This window comes from Macaca mulatta, chromosome 16 (genome assembly GCF_049350105.2).
Source record: "Macaca mulatta isolate MMU2019108-1 chromosome 16, T2T-MMU8v2.0, whole genome shotgun sequence".
Lineage (NCBI taxonomy): Eukaryota > Metazoa > Chordata > Mammalia > Primates > Cercopithecidae > Macaca > Macaca mulatta.
The window spans coordinates 8,349,481-8,376,944 of record NC_133421.1 but is presented as its reverse complement, the minus strand read 5'-3'; the positions used below and the strand labels follow the sequence as shown (position 1 = coordinate 8,376,944).

The 27,464-nt window shown below is 42.7% G+C and overlaps 1 protein-coding gene and 1 long non-coding RNA gene across 10 annotated transcripts in view; one reads left to right on the top strand and one right to left on the bottom strand.

Annotated features, from left to right (window-relative positions):
• LOC144335297 (uncharacterized) overlaps positions 1-18,423 on the top strand; it is a 62,506-nt gene extending 44,083 nt beyond the window's left edge. Inside the window, exons 2-3 of the long non-coding RNA XR_013406048.1 lie at positions 15,867-16,863; positions 17,184-18,423. This is a non-coding gene — a long non-coding RNA (uncharacterized LOC144335297). The remainder of the gene's footprint in view (positions 1-15,866; positions 16,864-17,183) is intronic.
• LOC713683 (polyunsaturated fatty acid (12S)/(13S)-lipoxygenase, epidermal-type-like) overlaps positions 11,035-27,464 on the bottom strand; it is a 42,816-nt gene continuing 26,386 nt past the window's right edge. For 2 of the 9 annotated variants that reach the window (XM_015118413.3, XM_077970146.1), the window contains 16 exons: positions 19,644-19,716; positions 18,366-18,397; positions 17,800-17,885; positions 17,221-17,419; positions 16,935-17,016; positions 16,722-16,844; positions 16,529-16,632; positions 16,228-16,388; positions 15,347-15,490; positions 15,043-15,252; positions 13,573-13,659; positions 13,165-13,334; positions 12,933-13,055; positions 12,387-12,486; positions 12,117-12,284; positions 11,035-12,023 (listed from right to left, as the gene is read on the bottom strand). In XM_015118413.3, coding sequence (XP_014973899.3) covers positions 11,844-12,023; positions 12,117-12,284; positions 12,387-12,486; positions 12,933-13,055; positions 13,165-13,334; positions 13,573-13,659; positions 15,043-15,252; positions 15,347-15,490; positions 16,228-16,388; positions 16,529-16,632; positions 16,722-16,844; positions 16,935-17,016; positions 17,221-17,374 — 1,806 coding nt within the window. In that variant the 5' untranslated portion in view covers positions 17,375-17,419; positions 17,800-17,885; positions 18,366-18,397; positions 19,644-19,716 and the 3' untranslated portion in view covers positions 11,035-11,843. Of the gene's footprint in view, positions 12,024-12,116; positions 12,285-12,386; positions 12,487-12,932; positions 13,056-13,164; positions 13,335-13,545; positions 13,660-15,042; positions 15,253-15,346; positions 15,491-16,227; positions 16,389-16,528; positions 16,633-16,721; positions 16,845-16,934; positions 17,017-17,220; positions 17,420-17,799; positions 18,012-18,365; positions 18,398-19,611; positions 19,717-27,464 lie in introns of those variants that run through there. The other 7 variants (XM_077970144.1, XM_077970143.1, XM_077970145.1 and 4 more) reach the window with 6 other exon arrangements.

The window sequence follows — 27,464 nt, the reverse complement described above, 5'->3', positions numbered from 1 at the left end:
AATTTCTTATCTGGCCAATCCAAGCTACATAAGCAAAGTAGAAATAAGATCATTTTCAAATAAGCAAATGCTGAGGGAATTCATTACCGCCAGAACTGACTTACAAGAGTTCCTGACGGAAGCACTAAAAATGAATCATTACTAACAACTGCAAAAACACATGTAAGTACACAGACCAGTGACACTATAAAGCAATCACACAAATAAGCCTGCATAATAACCAGCTAACAACATAAGGACAGAATCACATCCACACATATGAATACTAACCTTGAATATAAACGGGTTAAATGCCCCAATTAAAAGGCACAGGGTGGCGAGCTGGATAAAGGAGCAAGAACCAATGGTATGCTGTCTTCAAGGGACCCAGCCCACATGAAATGACACCCACAGGCTCAAAATAAACAGAGGAAGAAAAAATCTACCAAGCAAATGGAAAACAGAAAAAAGCAGGGGTTGCAATCCTAATTTCAGACAAAACAGACTTTAAAGCAACAAAGATTAAAAAAGACAAAGAAGGGCATTACATAATGGTAAAGGATTTAATTCAACAAGAATGCCTACCTTAAATATATATGCACCAGATACAGGAGCAATCAGTTAGGCAAAGAGTTGTTAGATATGACACCAAAGCATGACTCATAAAAAGAAAAAACATTGAAGCATTGGACTTCACAAAATTAAAGCTTCTGCTTTTTGAAACACACTGTTAATGAAAAGACAAGCTACAGACTGGAAGAAAATATTTGCAATCATATCTGATAAATTAACTGTATCCAGAATATATAAAGAATTTTCAAAGCTCAATAAGAACACAAATGATGTAATTAAAACTAGGCAAAATTAGGCCAGGTGTAGTGGCTTATGTCTGTAATCCCAGCATTTTGGGAGGCAGATGAGGTGGAAGGATCACTTGCACCCAGGAGTTTGAGTCCAGCCTGGGCAATGTAGCAAGACCCTGAATCTCAAAAAAAAAATTTGTTTTAATTAGCCAGATATGGTGGTGCACACCTCTAATCTCACCTACTCAGGAGGCTGAGGTGAGAGGATCACCTGAGACTAGGAGTTGGAGTGTGCAATTAGATAGAAAATCACTCCACTGGACTCTAGCCCTGGTGACAGAGCAACACCCTGACTAAAAAAGCAAAACAAAACAAACAAAAAAACTGGGGAAAATATTTGAACAAACATTTCATGAAAGGAGATATCTGGATGACTAATAAGCATATGAAAAGCTATTCATCATCAGACATTAAGCAAATGCAAATTAAAACCATAATGCAATATCATTGTATACCCTTTTTTTTTTTTTTTTTTGAGATGGGAGTCTCGCTCTGTTGCCCAGACTGGAGTGCAGTGGTGTGATCTTTGCTCACTGCAACCTCTGCCTCCCAGGTTCGAGTGATTCTCCTGCCTCAGCCTCCTGAGTAGCTGGGGTTATAGGCAATGCCAATTTCAGACAGAACAGACTTTAAACCAACAAAGATTAAAAAAGACAAAGAAGGGCATTACATAATGTCAAAGGATTTAATTCAACAAGAATGCCTACCTTAAATATATATGCACCAGATACAGGAGCAATCAGTGAGTAGCTGGGGTTATAGGCGTTATAGGTGTGTGCTATAATGCCTGGCTAATTTTTGTATTTTTAGTAGAGACGGGGTTTCACCATTTGGACAGGCTGGTCTCAAACCCCTGACCTTGTGATCCACTCACCTCAGCCTCCCAAAGTGCTGGGATTACAGGCATGAGCCACTGCACCCGGCCTGTATAACTATTAAAAGGCTAAAAATTAAAAATACTAACCATAAAACCAACTGTTGGTGAGGATGTGGAGTAACTGGAACTCTAGTAGGAACGTAAACAGATACAGACACTTTGGGAAACAGTTTGGCAGTTTCTAAGAAAGTTAAGCATACATATACTGTGTGAACCAGTCATCCCCAAGTGAAATATTTCCCTTATAGATATTTACCCAAGAGAAAGAAAATCATATGCCAATACAAAGACTTGTTCACAAATGTCCATAGCAGCTGTATTATACTTTATATATGTCAATATTTGACTATTACAAGAGTCAAAAACTGTAAAGAACTCAAATGTCCATCAGCAAGTGGCAGATTTTTCTTAAGTTGCAGTATATACATGTAGTGGAACACTACTCAACAGAAAAGAATAGCAAACTGTGGACACAGGCCACAACAAAGATAAATCTCAAAATCATTTTGCTGAGTGAAAACCGAATAAAAACCCTGCATATTTTATAATTCAATTTATATAAAATTTGAGGAAATGCAAACTCATTTATAGTGACAAAAAGTAGATAGTGGTTGCCCAGGGACATGGGTGTAGAATGTAGAGAGGAAGGAACTATAGGAAGGGGCTCTAAAAGGGCACAGGGACACTTTCAGAGTTGATGGATACTGCGGTAGGTAGAAAATGTCCATGTCCTAATCCCCAACATTTATGAATGTTTCCAGCATTTATGAATATGTTTTCTTACATGTTGAAGGGACTTTGCACGTATGATTAACAACCTTGCCATGGGGAGATGAGGCTATGTTATCCGAGTGAATCCAATAATATAAGGATCATTTTAAGGAAAAGAAGGAAGCAGGAGAGTCAGAAAAGGAGATATGAAGACAGAAGCAGAAGTCAGGGAGATGTGGCCATGGGCCAAGAAATGCAGGTGGACTCTAGAAGGGAGAAAAGGCAAGGAACAAATTCTCCCCCAGAGACTTCAGCAGCAATAAAGGTCTGCTGACACCTTGATTTTAGCCCCATGAGATCCATTTCAAACTTCTCATCTGGGACAGTGAGCCACGATTGTACCACTGCACTCCAGCCTGGATGACAAAGCAAGACCCTGTTTCAAAAAATAAAGGAAAAAAAAATTCAGAGTAAATTAAAACTTTTTCCGACAAACAATAACTAAGAAACTTCATTACCAACAAAGTTGTACTACAACTACTGCTAAAATAAGTTCCTCAGGGAAAAACATTATGACACCAGACAATAACTTAGATCTCCACAAAGAAATAAAAATCTTTAAAAACGGTTGAAATGAAAGTAAATGTAAAAGACCTTTTAAGAAATACATTATTATGTTTATTATTTCATAAATGATTGGTCTGTGCCTACCCTAGAAAGTTATAGACCTGACCATATAGTCAACAGGTGTTTTATAGTAGTTAAGGCTGTATCAATTATGTGTCGGCAAGTTAAATTCCTAACTAGTTAGTGGTTCTTGTTTCTCTCTACCTGCCTCCATTCAGAAGACACATGTGAGAACACAAAAATCACCTACATAAAAAGAAATCTCCGCCGGGCGCGGTGGCTCACGCCTGTAATCCTAGCACTTTGGGAGGCCAAGATGGGCGGATCACAAGGTCAGGAGATCGAGGCCATCCTGGTCAACAAGGAGAGACCCTGTCTCTACTAAAAATACAAAAATTAGCTGGGTGTGGTAGCATGTGCCTGTAATCCCAGCTACTTGGGAGGCTGAGGCACAAGAATCGCCTGAACCCAGGAGGTGGAGGTTGCAGTGAGCCCAGATCGCACCACTGTACTGCAGCCTGGGCAACAGAGTGAAACTGTGTCTCAAAAAACCAACCAAACAAACAAAAAACAACAAAAAGCTCACCAGAAATATATTCCTAGGGAGCAAATAAAACATGTATCCAAACAGTTCCATATGAGTTAAAAATACTTATGATAAACCAAGACAAGGGCAGACATGTGTCCTAGAGCTGGGATACACTCATCTGCTCCCTTAGACACCAGAACTCCAGGTCTCCCAGCCTGGATTCCAGGACTTACACCAGCAGCTTCGCAGGTTCTCAGGACCGTGGCCTCAGACCAAGAATTACACAATCAGCTTCCCTGGTCCTGAGGCCTTCAGACTTGGATTGAGCCATACTACCAGCATCCTAGGGTCTCTAGTTCACCAATGGCCTGTTGTGGGACTTCTCAGCCTCCATAATCACATAAGCCAATTCCCATAATAAACCCCCTCGTATATGTATATGTATGTGTATGTGTATGTGTATATCTATCCTATTGGGTCTCTCTGGAGAACTCTAATACACAACTATTGCCTGTTTAATGATGACAATTCAAGTAGTGGAAGTATACATACATTTAAGAATAAATTTTAAAAAGATATCAACAAAAATTTGGTGATGAGAGGGAGGAAATATCTACAAGCCAATTTCATCATTGCTCATACTAAGAAATAGGTATTTTAAATGAGATTAAGGTCTTTGTACCAAATAAATTATAAAGATTATTGCTAGATCAAAATCATAAACCTGCTTGAACAGTCTAACTGCAATAAGAAACCACAGAGTAAAATATTATAATTTATAAATCTAAAAAAATCACATGAAAAACTAAAAAATATATCAATAGATGTAAATGATATAAATGAACATAGCATGTATTACAAGAAAAATACTTTTATATTAGATTACAAAGAAAAACCCAACTCTCTACACAAAAGGTACATTTAAAATAAACTGATTCTGGAAGTTGAAAATAAAAGGATGGGTAAATGTGTAACAGACAAATGAAAACAAAAGCATTCATAATCTTAAAATTAGATATTATAGGCTGGGCACCATGGCTCATACCTGTAATCCCAGCAATTTGGGAGGCCAAAGCAGGCAGATCACGAGGTCAAGAGATCGAGACCATCCTGGCCAACATGGTGAAAACCTGTCTCTACTAAAAACAAAAATTAGCTGGGCATGGTCATGTGTGCCTATAGACCTAGCTACTCGGGAGGCTGAGGCAGGAGAATTACTTGAACCTGGGAGGCGGAGGTTGCAGTGAGCCGAGATCACGCCACTGCACTCCAGTCTGGTGACAGAGCAAGACTCCATCTCAAAAAAAAAAAAAAAAAAAAAAAAAAAAAAAAAAATTATAGAATTCAGAGCAGAAAGCAAGGATACTTTTTTTTTTCTTCTTTTTTTTTTTTTTAGATGGAATCTCACTCTGTTGCCCAGACTGGAGTGCAGTGGCGTGATCTCGGCTCACTGCAACCTCTGCCTCTCGGGTTCAAAGTGATTATCCTGCTCAGCCTCCTGAGTAGCTGGGACTACAGGCACGGGCCACCATGCCCAGCTAATTTTTGTATTATTATTTTTAGTAGAGGCGGGGTTTCACCATGTTGGCCAGGATGGTCTCGATCTCTTGACCTTGTGATCTGCCCGCCTCGGCCTCCAAAGTGCTGGGAGCACAGGCGTAAGCCTCCATGCCAAGCCTTTTGAAGACTAGAGGGAATAATTCACAATAAAAATATAACAATAATATCAATGCATCAAATAGCAATAGCAATTTTTATGGTAGAGAAAATATAAGAGATTTACAAACACTGACTTTGATTATGCCAACTGTTTCCTGCCAGGGATTCTGATTGCTGTGTGTGTGTCCCGTAAAAACAACATACATGTCATCTTTTATGTTCTCTTATTTTGCTACCTTGATGTTCTCAAGCATGGTGGCCACATGTTAAATATGCAGAGCCACATGATGGAGCCTGAGTCCCTAAATTAGTGAAGGAGAACTACACACCAATCAGGAACCATTGTTTTAAATTTGTCAGGAGTGAGAAGAAAGAGAATGTCTATTGTCTTTGAACCATTATTCATTTGGGCTGATTTGTTACCACAGCTGTTACCTTAACAATGTACCTTCTAATCAATTGAGAAACCCAGTCATTGCCCTATGGGCCCTTCCCAAAAGCCTAGAGACGGAGTTTCCGGCCTATTTGTTTAAATTTGAATTGTAGCTTGTGAGTGAAAATCAGGACGACTGGAAACCAGGGACTCCCTGGAATGGGTACTGGCATGGCAGAGAGCCATTGAGGAAAGTGGACAACCAGGAGACTATGGTGTCATAGAGAGTAAGAGATAAAAGTATTTAAGCAAAGTGAAAGTGGCTGTGTCAAATGCTACCAAGAATCCACATAGACTGCTGTTGACTGTGATGACTATGATCTATATCTGACCAGCAGACTTCCTACCCATTCTGGTAAAGTATCCAAATAATAAGGTGGGAGGGGGAAAACGGGCATCCCAGTGACCCAGAGTTAGTCAAGGACAGCCTCTTTGGTCACGTATAAGAGAGACACAGATGAAGATCTGGAGATGTGATGAGAGGCCTTGGGGATTTCTGTAAGATTTATATAATATAGGACCCTTTTGTTAGGTTTGGAGATTTCTCTGGCTATTCAAATCTCTTAAAACTTCATGCAGTATGGAATCAGGCAATTCTCCAGAGCAGTAACCAAAGCTAGAGATGCAACCAATGAATTGAGCCATGCGGCCATCGGACTTAACCAAAATGGGGGCAACTCCTCCAGATACTTTAAAAGTTGATGTGATATTAAACTGACAAAATAGAATCATCAAATATAATCCTTTCCACATATTTGCTGAGATTTGGATGTCCCCATGAGAAAAGTATGTTCAAGTCTTTTTTTTTTTTTTTTTTTTTTTGAGGCGGAGTCTTCACTCTGTCGCCCAGGCTGGAGTGCAGTGGCACCATCTCGGCTCACTGCAAGCTCCGCCTCCCAGGTTTGCGCCATTCTCCTGCCTCAGCCTCCCGAGTAGCTGGGACTACAGGCGCCCGCCACCGCGCCCGGCTAATTTTTTGTATTTTAGTAGAGACGGGGTTTCACCGTGTTAGCCAGGATGGTCTCGATCTCCTGACCTCGTGATCCGCCCGCCTCGGCCTCCCAAAGTGCAGGGATTACAGGCGTGAGCCACCGCGCCCGGCCATGTTCAAGTCTTTAGTCCATTTTTCCTTTTCTTTTTTGAGATGGAGTCTTGCTGTGTCACCAGGCTGGAGTGCAGTGGCGCGATCTCAGCTCACTGCAACCTCTACCTCCCGGGTTCAAGTGATTCTCCTGCCTCAGCCTCCCGAGCAGCTGGGACTACAGGCGTGTGCCACCACCCCCGGCTGATTTTTGTATTATGATTTTTAGTAGAGACGGGGTTTCACCATGTTGGCCAGGATGGTCTCGATCTCCTGACCTCATGATCTGCCTGCCTCGGCCTCCCAAAGTGCTGGGATTATAGGCGTGAGCCACCGTGCCCAGCCTTTTGTCCATTTTTAAATTGAGCTGCCTATTTCTTCTTATTGATTTGTAGAAAGTCTTTAGTCTGGCCGGTATTTTCTTTCAGTACTTCCAAGATTATTCATTGTCTCTGGCAGCTAATGTTTCATTTGAGAAAATGCTATCTGTATTATTGATGCCCATGTGAAAGTAATGAGATTTTTCTCTACATTTAAGATTTCTCTTTAATCTGTGGCGATGATGTCTTTGAAGGACTCTCGGCCATCCCTGTATGTCTCTCTTTCTCACCCACTTTGGGTTAGGACCTCAAAGAGCTGCACCCTAGTGGTACAGGTGGGGTGGAAATTCAGGCCTTAAAGTGATTAAAACCCAGCATCAAATAATCTTAGTTCCTGATTGGATTAAGGTGATCTGTGACTGCTAGACCCTCAATCTAGCTCTCTGCACATCAAATATTTTCTAAAGGAAGGTAAGTCTAGTTAAAAAGTTAGACCAACAGACTTAAGCTAGGTTTTACAGAACTGATAGGTGCGAAGCACTTTTAATCCACCATTGCCTGAACGCCATGGCATTTTATCTTTTCGTTATAATAGTTAACTCTTCTTTTAAAATGATACGTGATTTATTGTGTAATGTTGCTTTTGGCTAATCAAAAAAATAATAATAATAATCTCTGCCTCTGCCCTGGAGAGAAGAGAACATACTAACACCATTCATTAGCTTAGCAGAAATTTAGAGACAACCCCATGATTTTGAATAAAGATCCCTCTATGGGCCAGAAACGAACACAAAGGACCTGCTGTTAAGCTGCTGTGAAATGGGATGAGAGAAAAATGAAGAGATGAACTTGAAACTGGGGTTCTCAGCCTAATAGAATCGGTGCAACTCCAGAACTCAGGATACTTTCAATATCATTTTTTACATACAGCTGCTATATTGATCTCCTGACCTCATGATCTGCCTGCCTCGGCCTCCCAAAGTGCTGGGATTATAGGCGTGAGCCACCGTGCCCGGCCTTTTGTCCATTTTTTAATTGAGCTGCCTATTTCTTCTCACAGATTTGTAGAAAGTCTTTAGTCTGGCCGGTATTTTTTTTCAACACTTCCAAGATTATTCATTGTCTCTGACAGCTAATGTTTATTCATTGTCTCTGGCAGACTCCAGAGGGCACCTTCCACATGGAATACAACATACATGGCACCACGTGGAGTTTTTTAATAGCGTGACCCTTCATGAGTGCAGGCAGACTAGGGAGCGAAGGATCGATCAAAGCCAGGACACTGAGCTTTAAGGCAATTTGTGCCTGTTGTAGAAAGGAGAGGTGATTTCATAAGAAATCTAGAGGTGAGCAGTCCAGGTAGGATTACCACAAACAAAGATTCAGAGATCACAGTAAGCCTCTCATAGGCACAGGTGCCTGAACAGATGACCTCAGTAAAAGAGTCGTTATATCAGACACTCTTGAGAGATGAGGTGGGAGAATCTGAAAGCTGGACTGAGGATATGACTGTGCTGTGCAGAAGACATGAGGACACTTGCTGAGGAAACATGGGAGGATGGGGAGCAGACTGGGGAGGAAAATGGGAGGTGACACACCTAGAAAATGGGAGAGCTGCTGGGCGTGGTGGCTCACACTCGTAATCCCAGCACTGTGGGAGGCTTTGAGACAGGTGGATCGCCTGAGGTCAGGAGTTTGAGAACAGCCTGACCAATATGATGAAACCTCATCCCTACTAAAAACACAAAAATTAGCTGTGGGTGGTGGCATATGTCTGTAATCCTGGCTACTCGGGAGGCTAAGGCAGGAGAATCGCTTGAATCTGGGAGGCAGAGGTTGCGGTAAGCTGAGATCACGCCACTGCACTCCAGCCTGGACAACAGGAGTGAAACTCCATCTCAAAAAAAAAAAAAAAAAAAAAAAAAAAAAAAAAAAAAAAGAACTCAGTCATAGGGAGTGATGACAGGGGGTGTGGGAAGACCTAATTTCCTGTCCCCTCTAGCCTTGAACTTCTCTTTTTTCTTGGCTTCTGTGACCTGCGTCATCCAGCTCCTCCTCTTACTTTTCAAACTATGATCATTCTCACTTCCTGGCTTCATGTTTTTTTTTTTTTTTTTTGAGACAAGTTTCGCTCCATCACCCAGGCTGGAGTGCAGTGGTGCGATCTCAGCTCACTGCAACCTTTGACTCCTAGGTTCAAGCAATTCTCCTCTCAGCCTCCTGAGTAGCTGGGACTAGAGGCTCATGCCACCCTGCCCAGCTAATTTTTGGTAGAGATGGGTTTCACCTTGTTGGTCAGGCTGGTCTTGAACTCCTGACCTCAGGTGATCCACCTACCTTGGCTTCCCAAAGTGCCGGGATTACAGGCATGAGCCACTGTGCCTGGCCTCATGTTCTCTTTTATATCCCTAACTCTTGAGTATATCTCAAGGTGTCCTTGGCCCCTGACTCTTCTTTTTCCCTTGTTCATAATATCATCCAAACTGTAGAACTCACCTCCTTTCTTTTTTCAGTTCAGCCTCTCCAATTACCTGTTTAATTTCTTCCCAGAAGGACCCCGCTATTACATCAAACTTAAAACAACCTTCCTTCTGAATCTTTGTATTTCTCGCCAATCATGCCGAAACTGAAAATCTCAGCGTGACCTCTGCCTCTTCCTCATCCCCTCCCTCTCTTCTGAGTCTCCTTGCTACCATTCCATGCAACCACAAAAACTTCTAGCAACCAAGTCAAAGATTCTGTGAGTCTATGGTCTGTGGCTATCTTAAAATTCTTTTGTCATCTACTGAAAAGAGCCATATGATGGATGGAAGCAATACATAGAACAGGACGGGACATTAGAAGGTTGAGGGCATCAGTAGGTGAATTTGGATGGCTCACACATGTCTATTTCTACCATATTAACCGTATTGTCTATGTTCCTTTTTAAAATATATGGCATATAAGTAATTTGAATGTGTAAGATTCTTTAAAAGACTCAAAGAATCTCCTTTTTTCCCCCCATTACATCAGATCCATCCAAAGCTTTCATTGGCCTCTAGATTTTATAATCAGTCTTTTAACTGTTATTGCTATGACCACAATCCTGGGCTTTGCTTCCTTCTAGCGAATGGAATCTGATTCTGCTGCATTTTGGTGCCAGGTCACTTCTGCCCTTACCTCGCCAACCTTCATTTTCCTGTTATAAGATGGTGATAGTGATACCAACCTCACAGAGAAGTTGTGAGGATAAATTTTTTTTTTTTTTTTTGAGACCAAGTTTCACTCTTTATTGTCTAGGCTGGAGTGCAGTGGCGCGATCTCGGCTCACTGTAACCTCCGCCTCCCGGGTTCAAGTGATTCTCCTGCCTCAGCCTCCCAAGTAACTGGGATTTGGGATTACAGGCACCCGCCACCATGCCCGGCTAATTTTGTATTTTTAGTAGAGAAGGGGTTTCGCCATGTCGGTCAGGCTGGTCTCGAACTCCCGACCTCAGATGATCTACCTGCCTGGGTCTCCCAAAGTGCTGGGATTACAGGCATGAGCCACTGCGCCTGGTGCGATAAATTGATATGATATATTTAAAATTTCTAACATAGAGCCTGGCCTACTAGTTCCTTCTTGATCCGTTTATCTCCAATATCTAGGACTCTGGGATCCATGGTATGTTTTAAGGATGGAAGGATAGAGCTTGATGAGAAGAGGGTTTATCAAGAGTCCTGGGGCAGGACTGAGAGGAAGACTGGGATGCAGCGGGGAGGGACCGTGCCAGGAGGGCTGTGCCGGGAGTCGCACCGGAGGCGTTGCTGCAGGTAGCCTAAGGGACGGCTTGTTGGGGATTCGCAGAGGCCTCAAGCCAAAAACCCTTGTCAAGAGCCAGGTTTCTGAGCCCCAGTGGGCTCGGTCATCCAGAACATTTGTCATTTAACTTAGAGAGTGTCATGCGTGTCCGTGTGAAGAGACCACCAAACAGGCTTTGTGTGAGCAATAAAGCTTTTTAATCACCTGGGTGCAGGCGGGCTGAGTCCAAAAAGAGAGTAAAGGGAGATAAGGGTGGGGCCGTTTTATAGAATTTGGGTAGGTAAAGGAAAATTATAGTCAAAGCGGGGGGGGGTTGTTCTCTGGTGGGCAGGAGTGGGGGTCACACGGTGCTCAGTGGGGGAGCTTTTTGAACCAGGATGAGCCAGAAAAAGGAATTTCACAAGGTAAAGTCATCAGTTAAGGCAGGGCATTTTCATTTCTTTTGTGATTCTTTAGTTACTTCAGGCCATCTGGGCAAATATATATGTGCAAGTCACAGGGGATGCGATGGCTTGGCTTGGGCTCAGAGGCCTGACAGAGAGGTTCCAACATACCCTTGGAAAAAAGCAGATTGCTGGAAAAATTTTCTTTCTTCCTTTGGAATCTGAGTAAAGGGGCAGGAAACAGAGCAAGGTCTCCCCTCCCACCTTCCACCACCATAATCAGTTTTGTTATTTAATCGTATATTTTTACTTGTATCTAAGCCAGATCCTTTGGCAATGAGGAGGTGTGCCAGGGATCAGGGGTGAGGAAGTGCAGGACTGGATGGACATTTAAGGTAGGGCAGCTTTGGGGGATGCCGCTTCCAAATGCAGTGGGGACCATCACCGTGTATTCCCCATAGTTGTGTGGTGGGCAGCTCTGGGTACCCTGAGCACAAAGCTTTGGGGACAATTTGTTCACCAGAGGATGTGAAGAGGACGGAATACTAAAAGGCACACTCAGGGATGGTGGAGCTTTGGAGCGGAGGCGGGCAAGGCCTCTCAGATGGTCACGCTGTTCTCTACCATGCTGGGTCGAAGGTATTCATAGGGCAGGTCCAGGACTGCATTCCGGACCTCAATCTCCTTGTCCATGGCAGCCAGCTCCTCCCGGAATTGTCTCAGCACAGCTTGGGGCTCAGGGCCAGAGAAATATTTCTCCTCATGCTGCCCCAGGGCCACCTGAGAGGTGGAAAACAAGGTGGCTCAGCCCCTTGGGGCTCTCAACCCAGAATACTTCCCCTCCTTCCCAGGACCCGGGCATTTGCTTCTCACCATGACAGGCTGACGTCTGCCAAGAAAGTCTGTGACGGTCTTTTGCATATGTGCCTGGTGGAGATTGGGCAGTGAGTCCACTATGTCCTTCTCTGTCACATCCTTGGAGATGGGTGGGGGCTTCCGCATGGTGCATGGGCCATTAGGGATCCAGGAGTACCAGTCCAGCTGCAGGGAGGGGAGCCCACAGAAACCTAGGCTGATGACTTGGGCATTTGATCCCCCACTTCTCCATCCCAGGAGCCCTTGGGGGATGATCACATAGGTTACCTGACCCAGGTGGTTAGAAGCATGCTGACCCGTGCATGTGAAGATGCACATGGTGACAAAGTGGCAGAGCTGAGCCCGGGACTCTAAGGAGATGGGGAACCTGGTGAAATGAGGAGAATCGGAGACCTTGAAACCAGAACACGAAACAGATCTCAGGCAGGGAGAGCTATGTGGAGATACAGAAAAGTTATTTTTCTGTGGTCCTGGCCTGCACACCCCAGGACTCCCACCTTGTGTGTGCTCCAAGGTTAATGCGCTTGGGATGAACCCTGAGCTATGGCGAGAGGGGAGGGAAGAGTGAGGGAAAATACCTAAGAGATGATTTGTAACTGGTTCCAAAGGAAGCTCTCAGTGCATGAGGAGAGAGAACACTGTGTGGGAAGAGGGCTGGGGAGATCAGGAGTGCTCGTTAGCATTTCTGGACACACCCTGGAGAATTCTCAGGTTCCTCGGGCAGGCGGGGTGTCTCATGATGCGAGAAGAAGCAGATTGTTTGCAGAGGAGTGGGTGTTGACAGGGGTCAGTAGGGAGGGATCCCTGTCTCACCCCCGGTCTTGGGCCATCTGCAGTCCAGTCTCAGTCATCTCTCTGCACCAGGCCTGCAGCTCTAGATCATCCTTCACGGCTTGGTCGCTCTTGTAGAAAAGCCCAACCATCCCCTCCACGTACCTGCTCCCCAGGGAAGAAGATACTCAGTCTCAGGGGCCGATGCAGGACCTTCTGGACCTACAGTCCCCCGCCCCTCCATTCACTGCCTCTCTGTGCCACCTTCACCTACCGGCTGATGATTCCCCACAGCCTGATGGCATCTTGGCCATAAAGAGAAGATTTCACACCCAGGAGTCCACGGTCAGCCAGGTCATCAGGAGGACAGAGGGAACGATAGGTCAAACAAGCTGTGGCTCTCTGAAGAATGTCCACGTGGCCCCCACTACCAGTGCTCACCACCTGAGGATAACCCATAGCCATGACAAGTTGCGGAGGGAGGAAGACGAGCATCAGGAGACTCCAGGCCTGTGGTCCTACTCTAGCCCTTTTAAGCAGGAAGCTATTCAGGCATGAGGCAGGTTTGGGAGAGGCCTTCCATGGAGGAAGGAGAGCTTGGGGGAGGAGTGGGAAAGGGAAACAACCCCTAGGATTCTTCCAATATTGAACCCACCTCCCCTTCACTCATCCATTTCCGTACCAGGTCAAAAATTCCCCCTTCAGAGACAAGACGACTACGGGCCAGGGTGTTGATCGCCATGGTGTAGCGGAAGTGGGGGATCAGGAGCTGATTATGGAAGAAAGAAATGGGACACGGTCAAATAAGAGAGGTCCCAGCATCCATGAGGGAAGAGGATGTTGAAGTGACAGAAAAGAAGGGAGAGGATGGGTCTTTATGAAACAGCCTTCTCATTAAATTGGATGGGGTCAGGGTAACATTTGGGAATATAGAGATGGGAAAGTGTCTTCTCAGAGCTTCCCATGGTGAAAGTTTTAGCTTACTTATTTCCACAGTCTCATATCCTGGCAGGTACCCACAGATAAGCCCATCCCTTTTTGCCTTCACCCAGACCTTCACCCTCCTATAATGATATTCCTTCTCTCTGTCATACAAACATGTGCAATATTGGATACCCTAAAGAAAACCTGTGCTTGACCCCCACATCCTTGTCTTGCCATCACCTTGTTTCTTGCTTTCTCTTTCACAGCAAATCTTCACCCAGTGTTGTCTTTGCTTACTCACCTCACATTTGCTGCTCTCCCCCATGAATCAGGCTTCCTCCACTTTCCTGAGATAGCACATGTCCATTTATTAACCAACGACTTCCGTACTGAGAAATCCAAATGTCACTTCTCTAACTTTCTTGATCTCTCAGCAGCATTTCAGACAGATAATCACGCATCCCTCTTGAAACACTTTCTTCTCCTGGATGCCATGCATTGCACTTTTTGGTTTTCCTCCTACCTCAGTGAGGTTCGTTCTCTTGTTTCTTTTCTCACTCTGCTCCCTCTTCTCAATTTGTAAATGTTGGATCACCCTAGAGTTATATCTGGATCAAATTCTCTAGTGTCTCTACAAACCCTAGAGAACTTCATCCAGTACAATGACTTTAAATGCTTTCGTTTTCTAATGACTCTAAAATCTGTATTTGCAACCTACACCTCTTCTAGGAACTCCAGACTCACATATCCAGTTGCCCTCCTGACATGTGCAAATGGGTCTTTATAGGCATTGGAAGCCTCACATAGTCAGAAAATAACTTGATTCTTCTCCCCACTAAGTAACATGGCTTCTACTCATCTCCTCCCACCTCTTCTTTTCACCCCAACTCATGCCCTACACTTTAATCTCACCCATTATCCATGTTCCTTTCTTTCCGTGCCTCTGTTGATCTTTCTGGCTATAATGTTCCATCCCTCACTTGCCCACCTGGAAACCTCCTCAGCCCAAATTTCAACTCCTTTGCAAAACCTATTCTCACTTTTCCCCCCACGTCATAGTGTGTGCCTGGGTGTTTCCATAGTACTGCGTATGTGTGTTTATGTGTGTGTATGTGTCTCCACATATAAATTGATTGCTGCTAGACTGAAATGTACAAGGTGAGACTCCATGTAGGAGTCTGAAATATGAAGGACAGTCAAATACAGAATGACAGAGATGCTGAAGTACCTTGTAAATAGGATGGAGGCTAGGCAAGCTTCTCATTGTAGCCACAGCGATAACCTCAGCAATCAAGTGTCCCCTCAGCAGATGTGACTGTAACTGGTGCAGCTGGAAATCAGAGCTCCGGACCCAGGTCTTGGCCAGGAGCCAGGCCATGGGGGGATCCGAGGGCAGAAAGAGCAGAGGTGGGGGACATCCGTATCGAGGTGGCTGGAGCTAGAGCAGGAGAGAGAATGGGAGCTGAGGACTTGTGTATCTAAGTCCCTAAAGGAGATCAGTGTCTGGTAGAAAAACACCTGGGCCCTCTTACCTGGATGACCATGGGCAAGAGTCTTCCATCAGGCTGAAGCTTCAGCATGACCAAAGGGGCGGCCACATATTGCGGCTTAAAAATGATGACATTAGGCTTGACTCCATCCAGCAAGGAGAAATCCACTTCAAACAGAGATCCAGCCTGCAGGGCCAGAGGCAGGAATAGAAAATAGGGTTGGAGTCGTTTTCTGGAGCCCTTCTCTCATTTTCCAGGGTGGATCCTTCCTCTACCCATCCAAGTCTATTTTACTTTAAACACCAATCACTTTCCCTAGAACCAAAAACCTGAACACAAAAGTTTTCATGACTGATGTCTTCCTTCAGACTTGGAGCTCCCTGCAGTGAAGTTTCTGGTTTTCCACCACATAAGGCCATTGCACTCTTCACATAACCCTTCTTCTGCCAGCTTTAGCCAAGGTAGCAAAAATATTTCCTTTATCTACCCACCTCCCCCCAAAATAGATTCAGCTTTTAGCTCTCCAAGGCTTTGTTTAGTTTTTCTTGCTATTTCTCTCCAGAAGCTTGAGCTCTTCCCTAAGGCTGATATATGTTCAGTGAAGAAGGAAGAGAGGAAAGTAGAGACGGAAGAGAAAGAAAAGAAGATACAGGAGGAGATGTTGTAGATCAACGTTCTCAATCAGGGGCGATTCCTCCTCTCCCCAACCCCAGGACATTCAGCAATATCTAGAGACATTTGTGGTTGTCACAACCGGGGTATGAGGCCAAGGATGCTACTAAATACACTACGATCCACAGGAAAGCCCCCCCCAACAGAGAATTATGTGGCGCAGAATGTTAGTGCCAAAGCTGAGAAGCCTTAAGTGCAGATGAAGGAGGAGAAGGAGGCAAAGAGAAGGGAGGTGGGGATAACGGCAGCACCTGGAGTTCTTTCTCCAGCTGGGTCTTCAAGTCTTCCATCCCTGGAGGCAGCACCAGGCGGGCGGGGAGCCTTGAAGAACGCCTCAGGAGCATGGGGTTTGCACCATTGAGAAACTGGTACCCAAAGAGGGCATCATTCTTCCAAGAATCATGAACCCGCTCTAGGAACATCAATTGGGGAGCAGCCTGTGAGCTCCTAATCCCGCTGACCTATTACTCTTCCATCCTCTATCCCCCTCCTTTTTCAAATTCCCTGGGCTGGAAATCTGTAGATTGGTTTTGGGAGGTTGTGGAAACTGACCAGCCAGGGCAGTCTTTCCACGTGGGAATATTTTTTTGAAATCTTCCAGCCTTTTCACACAATTTATGAAATCCAGTGTCCCCTTAATGGCCATGTCCTTCAACCTGTGGAAAGAATGGAGTACAAGATGATCAACGAAGGATCCCACCTTGCGCCCTGGGAAGCAAGTCCCCAGCCTCTAGCTGTCACTCACGCTTTTGCTAGGGAGACACTAAAGTCTAAATCCTTATCCTCGAGGAATCGCTCGTCCCTGGGAAGGTCCGGTTGTCTATTCCCTGCTATAGGCAGGATTAACCCATCTTTCCAGGAGCCCCACCTGAAGGAAGAACACGGAGGTAGGCGTAAGGGGGTGGGCAGCGGGTTTCTTGGGATCTGGTAGGGGGATCAAAGACTTTCTGGGGCTCACCGGTACACCTTCCTTCTTTCTTCGAGCTCCTGTTCCCGGTACTTCTTAAACAGGTTCTGGGGGTCATCACTCAGGGTCCGGGCTGGGGGAGGGGGACAAGAGCACACACCCTCCCTGGTCACCCCTCTGCGCTGCGCTTGTGTCTCTCCGTCAGCCACCCTCCTCTGCTCCATCCTCCTTCACTTCTTCCCGTCTCCCTCATCTTTCCCTCTTTCACAGTAGCCTCCCCCAACCCGCTTCTTCCTCCAGCCTGCCAGGGGCTGTGCCCCTTCTCCACCGAGCTCACCAGTGCCCTCGGGCAGGCAGATACTCCCGTGGCCCTGCACCCAGCGGTAGCAGGGGAAAAAAACCTCGCCTTGGGTTCCCGGGCCCTGCACTGAGATCCACTTGCAGAACCAGTCGACACTCAACAGCCCGTTGTGCTTGCGCAGCTTCACCATCAGGAGGCGCCCCAGGTGCAGGGGGACGTCGATCTCAAACTCCACCTGTGCAACAGGACACAGCTCAGTGGCAGGGTTGGGGTCTTCAGGGAGGGTGGCGGGGTCGGTGAACCTTCAGAGAATCCTGGCTCTGTTTCCCCACTGGAGCATACCCGGGGAGAGGTGGAGGTGAGGAGCAGCTGGTACTGTGGGGCGCCAGCTTCCCCCACGACCTGCCATGCACAACCCAGCGGGCATCACGTGGTCTCTGCTCAAGCAGGAAATTGCCTCTCATTTCTCCTGTTCCTCTTGCTTTTCCTTTTCCTATCAGGCACACCAAGTGCACCCGACCTCAGCCTCTACCTGGCTTCCGGGGTTTCTCCAGCACCCTCCGACCGGCCCCAGCCCCCAGTGACACCTCAGAGTCCGGGGGCCCCAGCTCTCACCTTTCCCCACACCGGTCGCAGGTGCTTCCCTAGGTCTGCCTCCCCGTGCTCACCCACCAGCCACAGCTGCACCAGGTTGGGAGAGCCTGCCAGGAACAAATTCCCAGTGGCTACACGGACCGTGTACTTGCCCATCTTGCCCGGGGATCCGGGGAGAAGTCAGCTCTACGAGGATCTGAGACCCAGCTCCCAGGGAACCACGCCCAGTCCAGACTGCCTGTTATATTTGGGTTTCAGGCTCCCCACCTCCCACCCACAGATTCCTCCCCCACTGGGAGGAACATTGAGACTGGCCGCCAGGCTAGGGTCTCTTTATCCAGTTTCTCCCGGCGGCTCTGGAAAGTACAGCCCCACCCTTATTCACTCGACAAACACTCCCCGATGCCAGGTTCACACTCTGCCATGAGCCGAACACACCAGCCTACAGACGATGACAGCTAAACACTAGGGCCCACCCAGTTTTGGTGAATATATAAATAGGATTGCCACAGCTTTGGAGATAACAGAAGTGGAATGGCCTGAAGTGCAGGGGTATTTTTCAGTGGAAAGTTGACACTCCTGCTCACCCACGGCTCGCCTTTCTCCTGGACCTCCTGTGCTATTGCCTAAAAAAAAAAAAAAAAGGGCTTGAACAGCCCTTCCATCTCCTCATGTTGAAAGACTGAAAATAGTTGGCTAAAGTGAAAAAGTATACAGTATGTACCTTAACATTTTGTTTTAAACTGAAATCATAAATGTCGAGCCATTCATGAATTTTTAATAAAGGGCCAACGTGTCTTCATTGAATGGGGATCCAGAATAAGAGCTCTTCTAGGTCTTTCTAGCATAAGCCACATCCAGATGAGTTGACATTTAAAGCAGCTAGAACCTAAAGGTTCTTGTGGGGAAAAATACTAAATGCAGACTCTATTTAGATCTTTATAGTTTTCGCAAAACGTTTTTTTAAAAGATTATTGTTTATGTAGTCATAAAATAACCAAAACACGTTGGCCCTTTATTGTCTTCCAGGCTGGAGGGCAGTGGCATGATCTCGGCTCACTGCAACCTCCACCTCCCGGGTTCAAGTAATTCTCCTGCCTCAGCCTCCCCAGTAGCTGGGATGACAGGTGCCTGCCATCATGCCTGGCTAATTTTTTTTTGGTTTTTTTTGTATTTTTAGTAGAGACAGGGTTTCACCATGTTGGCCAGGCTGGTCTCAAACTCCTGCCCTCAAACGATCCGCCCACATTGGCCTCCCAAAGTGCTGGGATTATAGGCGTGAGCCACCGTGCCCATCCATAAACAGTTTTGGAAGTTTACACAACTATTCTTGATAAACAGAAAGCTCAACTGGTGGATATCAAAGTACCAGGCATGTCAGAAATTAGCCTACTGGCTGTATGAATTTGGCATGCTGTAGACATGTCAGTTTTATTTTTTGGAGGAGATGGACAGTGTCAGTCTCCTGATAAGTTGGTTATGGGTAGGTAATTTAAAAGCTTCGATCATAAAATCTAGTGTCTCTGACACTGCCCTGTCCACTGCAGCCACATCTCCCAATACTCAAGAATCCTGAGAACGCGACTGGTCATGACACTTACTCACGTCATTCACCAATAAAACCCTCTATCCTTCCTCCTCAAAATTAGGAACTCTCCTATCCTCCCCACTGACCCCCACCCCTGACAAGCTTCACCTCCACTCTGTGCCCTACCATTATCCTCTAGAGCCTCAACTTCTCTTTGAAGATCCTTCTAACATTTTGGCAACATATTCCCTCCACTTAACCTCTAAGTCCCATTTTAAGTTTCAGTCACCAACCAGTGCAATCACAGCTTAGACTTCATTTGTCACTGAAAACTCACCGACAGTATATTACCCATTTTGTGGTTTATCCACTTAGCCCATGAGCCGCTCTCCCCTTCCTGAAGGTCATGACTGGAAAGAGAAGAAAGAAAGAGAGCACTTGAGTTTCTGAGGATTTTCCAGGTCCTGTGGAAATCCAGTTCAATTATCTTCCTTGGGTTCTGTGAGATACCCAAGCAGCTTTCCAATAAATCCCCCTTTGTTGCTTAAGTTAGCTTGAAGTAGGTTTCTAGAACAATTAACTACCATATATAAGACAAAAATATCCTGTCAGAAGTGAATTCAAGTTACAGATGCATAGAAAGAAATTATGAAACCAAGTAGCAATGAGTCTCAAGAGTTGAAATATAAACATGTACCTGTGTTCCTTTTCTAGTAACTCTTCCTTTCTCCTTAGTGGTTTGCTAACAGTTTCTTGGCCGAGTCCACATTTTTCCAATCATTCTTGTTTAATAGTATAATCTTGTTTCAATATTCAAGATTGCTTATTTTATAACTTCCATCTTAAAGTCCATTCTAGGCTCATCTCCTTGCCTCCAGCCTCCTTTCCTAAACTGTGTTCCTCTCCACCTGTTCTAACTCAAGCTAAACCTGTTTTTGAACCTAGAGGCTTACAGTAAAGGAGAGGGATTATCTTTCTTTAATGGACTTTCCCTTTTTTTCTGAGTTTCGTATTCTCATACATCCCCTATGAAGGAAGCAAAGAGAATGAAGAAACCACTTAAATAAGTGGTCAAAGGTATCTCTGCCATCTGCTACTGGCTACCTGGGTGAACATGATGGTTCTTATAAGCAATGTTTGGTTTTCTTGAAGCAATGTTCAGCTTCATGCCTATCTTTGCTACCAAAAGAACTCCTTCTAGAATGGAATCCGTGTTTCATCAGGACACTATCCCAACGTCATTTTTCAGGTTGGATGTTCCCTTGTTTAGCCTGGAACAACTGCAGTCTGATGGTTTCTGCCCTTCTACTAGTCTTCACGACCCTGCATGTGGGGCCACAGGAATCCCTGACACCCTCTTGTTTACCCTTTAATGGCTGCAGAGAAGTAAAATGAGTTGAAAATGCCTCTATCTTCTTCTAAGGCACAATACATTATGATTATTTCAGGCTTGGCACTCTTGACCAGTGTCTCATTAAAAAATGCTCAGTGAAATTTCTTCATTCAAACAGTAGCAGACATGAGTTGCTATATTAAAATATGCTCCCAAATTCAGAAAATATATGCCAAACAGCCCCCTCTTCTCCATAACGGAAGAAGACTGGAAGTGCAATGCTGTATACTGCTAAAATCTCAGAACTCTTCCATAATAACTTTATTTCAGTATTCTACACTTCAGTGATGGACTAGGAGATTCATATTCTACCAGTTTTCCTGTATCAGTCAAGGACTCAATATAAAACAGTTGACACAATTAAATTAGAATAATTAGAGGAGGGTTTATTTACAAAGGAACAACTTATGGTGGATAGAGTGTGACAGAACCAAAAAGGGATAGATAGTGCAGGAGCCTGAGGCTGGCAGCAGTGTAGTTGGCGCCATCCCTGGGCCCAAAGGAAAGAGGACAGAGAGAGGTAATGAGCCGGAGGGTATGAAAGCCCATAATATTATCCTTCCAGGGAAGAAAGAAGAGTGCATAAAGATAGAAAATAGATTTAAAGAGACAAAGTAGCTATGTTGAGGAAACTCAAATTCAAGATAACACAGAGAAGGAATTCAGAATCCTATCATACATTTAACAAAGAGATTGAAATAATTCAAAAGAATCAAGCAGAAATTCTGAAGGTGAAAAATATAACTGATACACTGAAGAATGCATCAGAGTCTCTTAACAGAAGAATAGACTAAGCAGAAGAAAGAATTAGCTTGAGGATAGACTATTTGAAAATAGTCGAATAAAAAATAAAATTAAAGAAATAAAAAATGAAAATACACAATCAGAAGAGACAAAAGAAAAAATAATAAAAAGAATGAAGCACATCTATGAGATCTAGAAAATAGCCCCAAAGGGGCAAATCTAAGAGTTTTTGGCCTTAAAGAGGAGGTAGAGAAAGAGATAGGAATAAAAAGTTTAAAGGGATAATAACAGTAAACTTCCCAAACCTAGAGAAAGATATCAAAATCCTAATACAAGAAGGTTATACAACACTAAGCAGATTTAACCCAAAGAAAACTGCCTCAAGGCTTTTAATAATCAAACTACCAATGGTCAAGCATAAAGAAAGGATTCTAACAGCAAGAGAAAAGAAACAAACAACATAAAATGGAGCCCCAATAGGTCTCACAGCAGACTTTTCAATGGAAACCTTACAGGCCAGGAGAGAGTGGCATGACATATTTAAAGTGCTGAAGGAAAAGAAAACATTTACTCTAGAATAATAGATAACGTGAAAGTACCCTTCAAATGTGAAGAAGAAATAAAGATTCCCCAGACAGACAAAAGCTGAATGATTTCATCAACACAAGACCTGTTCTACAAGAAATGCTAACGAGATCCAGTTCTTCAATTTGAAATAAAAGGACATTAATGAGCAATAAGAAATCATCTGAAGGTCCAAAACTCATTGGTAATAGTAAGCACACAGACAAACACAGAATATTAAAACACTGTAACCGTGATTTGTAAACTACTATTCTTTTTTTTTTTCCCCTGGGTTCAAGCGATTCTCTTGCCTCAGCCTCCTGAGTAGCTGGGACTACAGGTGTGCGCCACCACGCCCAGCTAATTTTTGTATTTTTAGTAGAGACGAGGTTTCACCATGTTGGCCAGGATAGTCTCGATCTCTTGACCTCATCATCCACCCACCTTGGCTTCCCAAAGTGCTGGGATTACAGGCGTGAGCCACCATGCCCAGCCTTGTAAACTACTCTTATACTAAATAGACCAAAAGATGAACCAATTGAAAATAATAACTAAAACAAATTTTCAAGGCATACACAGTACATTAAGATATAAATAGAACCAACAAAAAGTTAAAATGTGGGGGACGAAGTTAAGTCATAGAGTTATTATTAGTTTTCTTTTTGCTTGTTAGTTTATGCAAGCACTGTTAAGTTGTTATCAGCTTAAGATAATGGCTTATAAAATAGTGTTTGAAAATCTCATTGTACCCCAAATCACAAACATACAACAAACAGACACAAAAGTAAAAGGCAATAAATTAAATCATACCACCAGATAAAATCACCTTTACTAAAAGGAAGAAGAAAAAATGAAGAGAAGACCACAAAACAATCAGAAATAATAAAATGGCCGGAATATTACTTATCAGTAATAACATTGGATGTAAATGTACTAAACTCTCCAATCAAAAGACATAAAACAAGATCCAGTGATCTATCACTTAGAAGAAACACACTTCATTTATGAAGACACACACAGACTAAAAATCAAAGGATGCAAAAAGATATTCCATACCAATGGAAACTAAAAAGGAGCAGAAGTAGCTACACTTGTATCAAATAGATTTCAAGATAAAAACTATAAGAAGAGACAAAGGTCATTATATAATAAGGGGATCAACTCAGCAAGAGGATAACAATTACAAATGTATATGCATCCAACACTGGAATACCCAGATATATAAAGGAAATATTACCAGAGCTAAAGAGACATGCCAATAATAGTTGGAGACTCCAACATCCCACTTTTGGCACTGGAGAGATCTTCCGGACAGAGAATCAATAAAGAAATATCACACTTAATCTACACTATAGACCAAATGGACCTCATAAATATTTACAGAGCATTTCATCCAACAGTTGCAGAATACACATTATTTTTCTCAGCACACGAATTATTCTCAAGGATAGATCATATGTTAGGTCACAAAGCAAGTCTGAAAACATTCAAAAAACTGAAATAATATCAAGCATCTTCTCTGACTACAATGAAATAAAAGTAGAAATCAATAAAAGGAGAAATTTTAGAAACTATACAAATACATGGAAATTAAACAATATGCTCCTGAATGACCAGTGGGTCAATAAAGAGGTTAAGGGGGAATTGAAAAGTTTTCTGAAACAAATGATAATGGAAACACAACATTCCAAAACCTATGGGATATAACAAAAGAAGTACTAAGAGGGAAGTTTATAACTATAAGCATCTACATCAAAAAAGAAAAAAAAAACCCTCAAATAACCTAACAATGCATCTTAAAGAACTAGAAAAGCAAGAGCAAACCAAACCCAAAATTAGTAGAAGAAATAATAAAAATCAGACCAGAATTAAAGATTTTGAAATAAAGAAAACAGCACAAAAGATCAATGAAAAAAAAGTTGGTCTTTGAAAAGATAAACAAATTGACAAACCTTTAGACAGACTAAGAAAAAAAAGAGAGAGGAGCCAAATAAGAAAGATATGAAAAATGAGACATTAGAACCAATGCCACAGAAATTCAAAAGATCATTAGTGGCTATTATGAGCAACTATATGCCAATAAATTGGAAAATCTAGAAGAAATGGATAAATTCCTACATATGTACAACCTACCAAGATTGAACCAGGAAGAAATCTAAAACCTGAACAGACTAATAACAAGTTACGAGATAGAAGCTATTAATAAAAACATAAAAATTTTCCCAGCAAAGAAAAACCCAGGACCCAATGGCTTCACTGCTGAATTCTACCAAACATTTAGAGAAGAACTAATACCAATCCTACTCTATTACCAAAAAAAAATAGGAGGAGGGAGTACTTGCAAACTCATTCTATGAGGCCAGATTTACCCTGATACCAAAAGCAGAAAAAGACACACCAAAAAAGAAAACTACAGGCCAATATCACTGATGAATATTGATGCAAAAATTATCAACAAATATTAGCAAACCAAATTCAACAACACATTAAAAAGATCATTCATCATGACCAAGTGAGATTTATCCTTGGATGCAAGGATGGTTTAACATATGCAAATCAATCAATGTGATATAACAGAATGAAGGACCAAAGACATATTATTTCAATTGATGCTAAAAAAGCAATTGATAAAATTTAACACCTCTTCATGGTATAAACCCTCAATAAACAAGATATCGAAGGAACAAACCTCAATATAATAAAATCTATATACAACAGACTCATGGCTAGTATCACACTGAATGGGGAAAAACTGAAATCCTTTCCTCTAAGATATGGAACAAGACAAGGAAGCCCACTTTGTTTTTTATTTTTTTCTTTCTTTTTCAGTAAGAATGCTCAAGGATCAAATATGTCCACTTTCATCACTGTTATTCAGCATAGTACTGGAAGTCCTAGCTAGAGCAATCAGACAAGGAAAAGAAATAAAGGGCATCCAAATTGGAAAGGAAGAAGTCAAATTATCCTTATTTGTAGATAGTATGATCTTATATTTGGAAAAACCTAAAGACTCCACCAAAGAACTATTAAAACTGATAAACAAATTTAGTAAAATTGTAGGATACAGAATCAACATACAAAAATCAGTAGGATTTCTATATGCCAACAGTGAACAGTCTGAAAAAGAAATCAAGAAAGTAATCATATTTATAACAGCTACAAATAAAATACCTAGGAATTAACTAAAGAAGTGAAATATCTCTACAACAGAAACTATAAAACATTGATGCAAGTAATTGAAGAGGACACACAAAAATAGAAAGATATTCCATGTTTATAGATTGGAAGAATCAATATTGTTAAATATCCATACTGCCCAAAGTAATCTACAGATACAATGCAATCCCTATAAAAATATCAATGACATTCTTCACAGAAATAGAAAAAAAATCCTAAAGTTTATATGGGACCACACACACACACGCACACACCCTACCCAGAATAGCCAAAGCTATCCTGAGCAAAAAGAACAAAACTGGAGGAATCACATTATCGTACGTCAAATTATACCACAGAGTTATAGTAACCAAAACAGCATAGTACAGTTATAAAAACAGACATGTAGACCAGTGGAACATAATAGAGAACTAAATAAATAAATCCATACATCTACAGTGAACTCATTTTTGAGAAAGATGTCAAGAACATACACCAGGGAAAGGACAGTCTCTTCAATACATGGTGCTGGGAAAACTGGATGTCCATATGCAGAAGAATGAAACTACACCCCTATCTCTTGCCACATACAAAAATCAAATAAAATGGATTAAAGACTTAAGTCTAAAGGTTTAAATCTATGTTCTCAAACTATGATACTACTACAAGAAGATATTGGGGAAAATCTCCAGGATATTGGTCTGGGCAAAAATTTCTTGAGTAATATCCCACAAGCACAGGCAACCAAAGCAAAAATCAACAAATGAGATCACAACAAGTTAAAAAAAAAACTTTTGCACAGCAAAGGATACAATCAACAAAGTGAAGAGACAATCCACATAATGGGTGAAAATATTTGCAAACTACCCATTTGACAAGGGTTTCATAACCAGAATATATAAACAACTCTCTAGGAAAATAATCTAATAATCTGATTAAAACAGACAAAAGATCTGAATAGACATTTCTTGAAAGAAGACATCCTGTTTGACATCACTGATCATCAGAGAAATGCAAATCAAAACTACAATGAGATACCATCTTACCCCAGTTAAAAATGGCTTATATCCAAAAGACAGGCAATAACAAATGCTTGTGAGGATGTGGAGAAAAGGGAACCCTTGTACACTGTTGGTAGGACTGTAAATTAATACAACCACCATGGAGGTTCATCAGAACACTAACAATAGAGCTACCATATGATTCAGCAATCCCATTGCTACGTATATACCCAAAAGAAAGGAAATCAGAATATCGAAGATATAGCTGCACTCTCATGTTTTTTGCAGCACTGTTCACAATAGCCAAGACTTCGAAGCAATCTAAATGTCCATCAACAGCTGAATCAATAAAGAAAATATAGTACATATACACAATGGAGTACTATTCAGCCACACAAAAATAAGATTCTGTCATTTGCAATGGATGGAACTGGAAGTCATTGTGTTAACTGAAATCAGCCAGGCACAGAAAGACAAATTTTAAATGCTCTCACTTATTTGTGGGAGCTAACAATGAAAACAATTGAAGTCATAAACACAGAGAGTAGAAGGATACTTACCAGAGGCTGGGAAGCGTAATGCGGTGGGGGACTGGGTAGGGCATGGGGAATGGAGATGGTTAATGGTTACAAAAAAATTAGAAAGAATGAGTAAGACTTATTTGCTAGCACAACAGGGTGACTATAGTCAAAAATAATTTAATTATACATTTTAAAATAACTACAAGAGTATAACTGGATTTTTTTTTTTTTTTTTTTTGAGACAGAGTCTCATTCTGTCACCCAGGCTGGAGTGCAGTGGCACAATCTCGGCTCACTGCAAGCTCTGCCTCCTAGGTTCATGCCGTTCTCCTGCCTCAGCCTCCTGAGTAGCTGGGACTAGAGGTGCATCTCAACGATTAAAAAGGTTACTGTGAAAACTTGCTCTTAACACAGTCTATAAAATTTAATAAGCATTCAACAAATGATAGATATCATCATGACATACAAGGATACCTCAAGACTTAGAGAGGAAGCTGAGCTTGTAACTAAAGCTGAAGAAGACCAGTGCACAAAATGGACCACCTTGAGATAATCAATTATAATGGTTGTCATGTTGTGGCCTCTTGAAACTGTAGTTTTGAAAATGAAACTACATATAATGAAGGGATACTCTTTCCTTTTTTTTTTTTGGAGATGGAGTTTTGCTCTGTTGCCCAGGTTGGAGTGCTGTGGCATGATCTCAGCTCACTGCAACCTCCGCCTCCCGGGTTCAAGCAATTCTCGTGCCTCAAACTCCCAAGTAGCTGGGATTTCAGGCG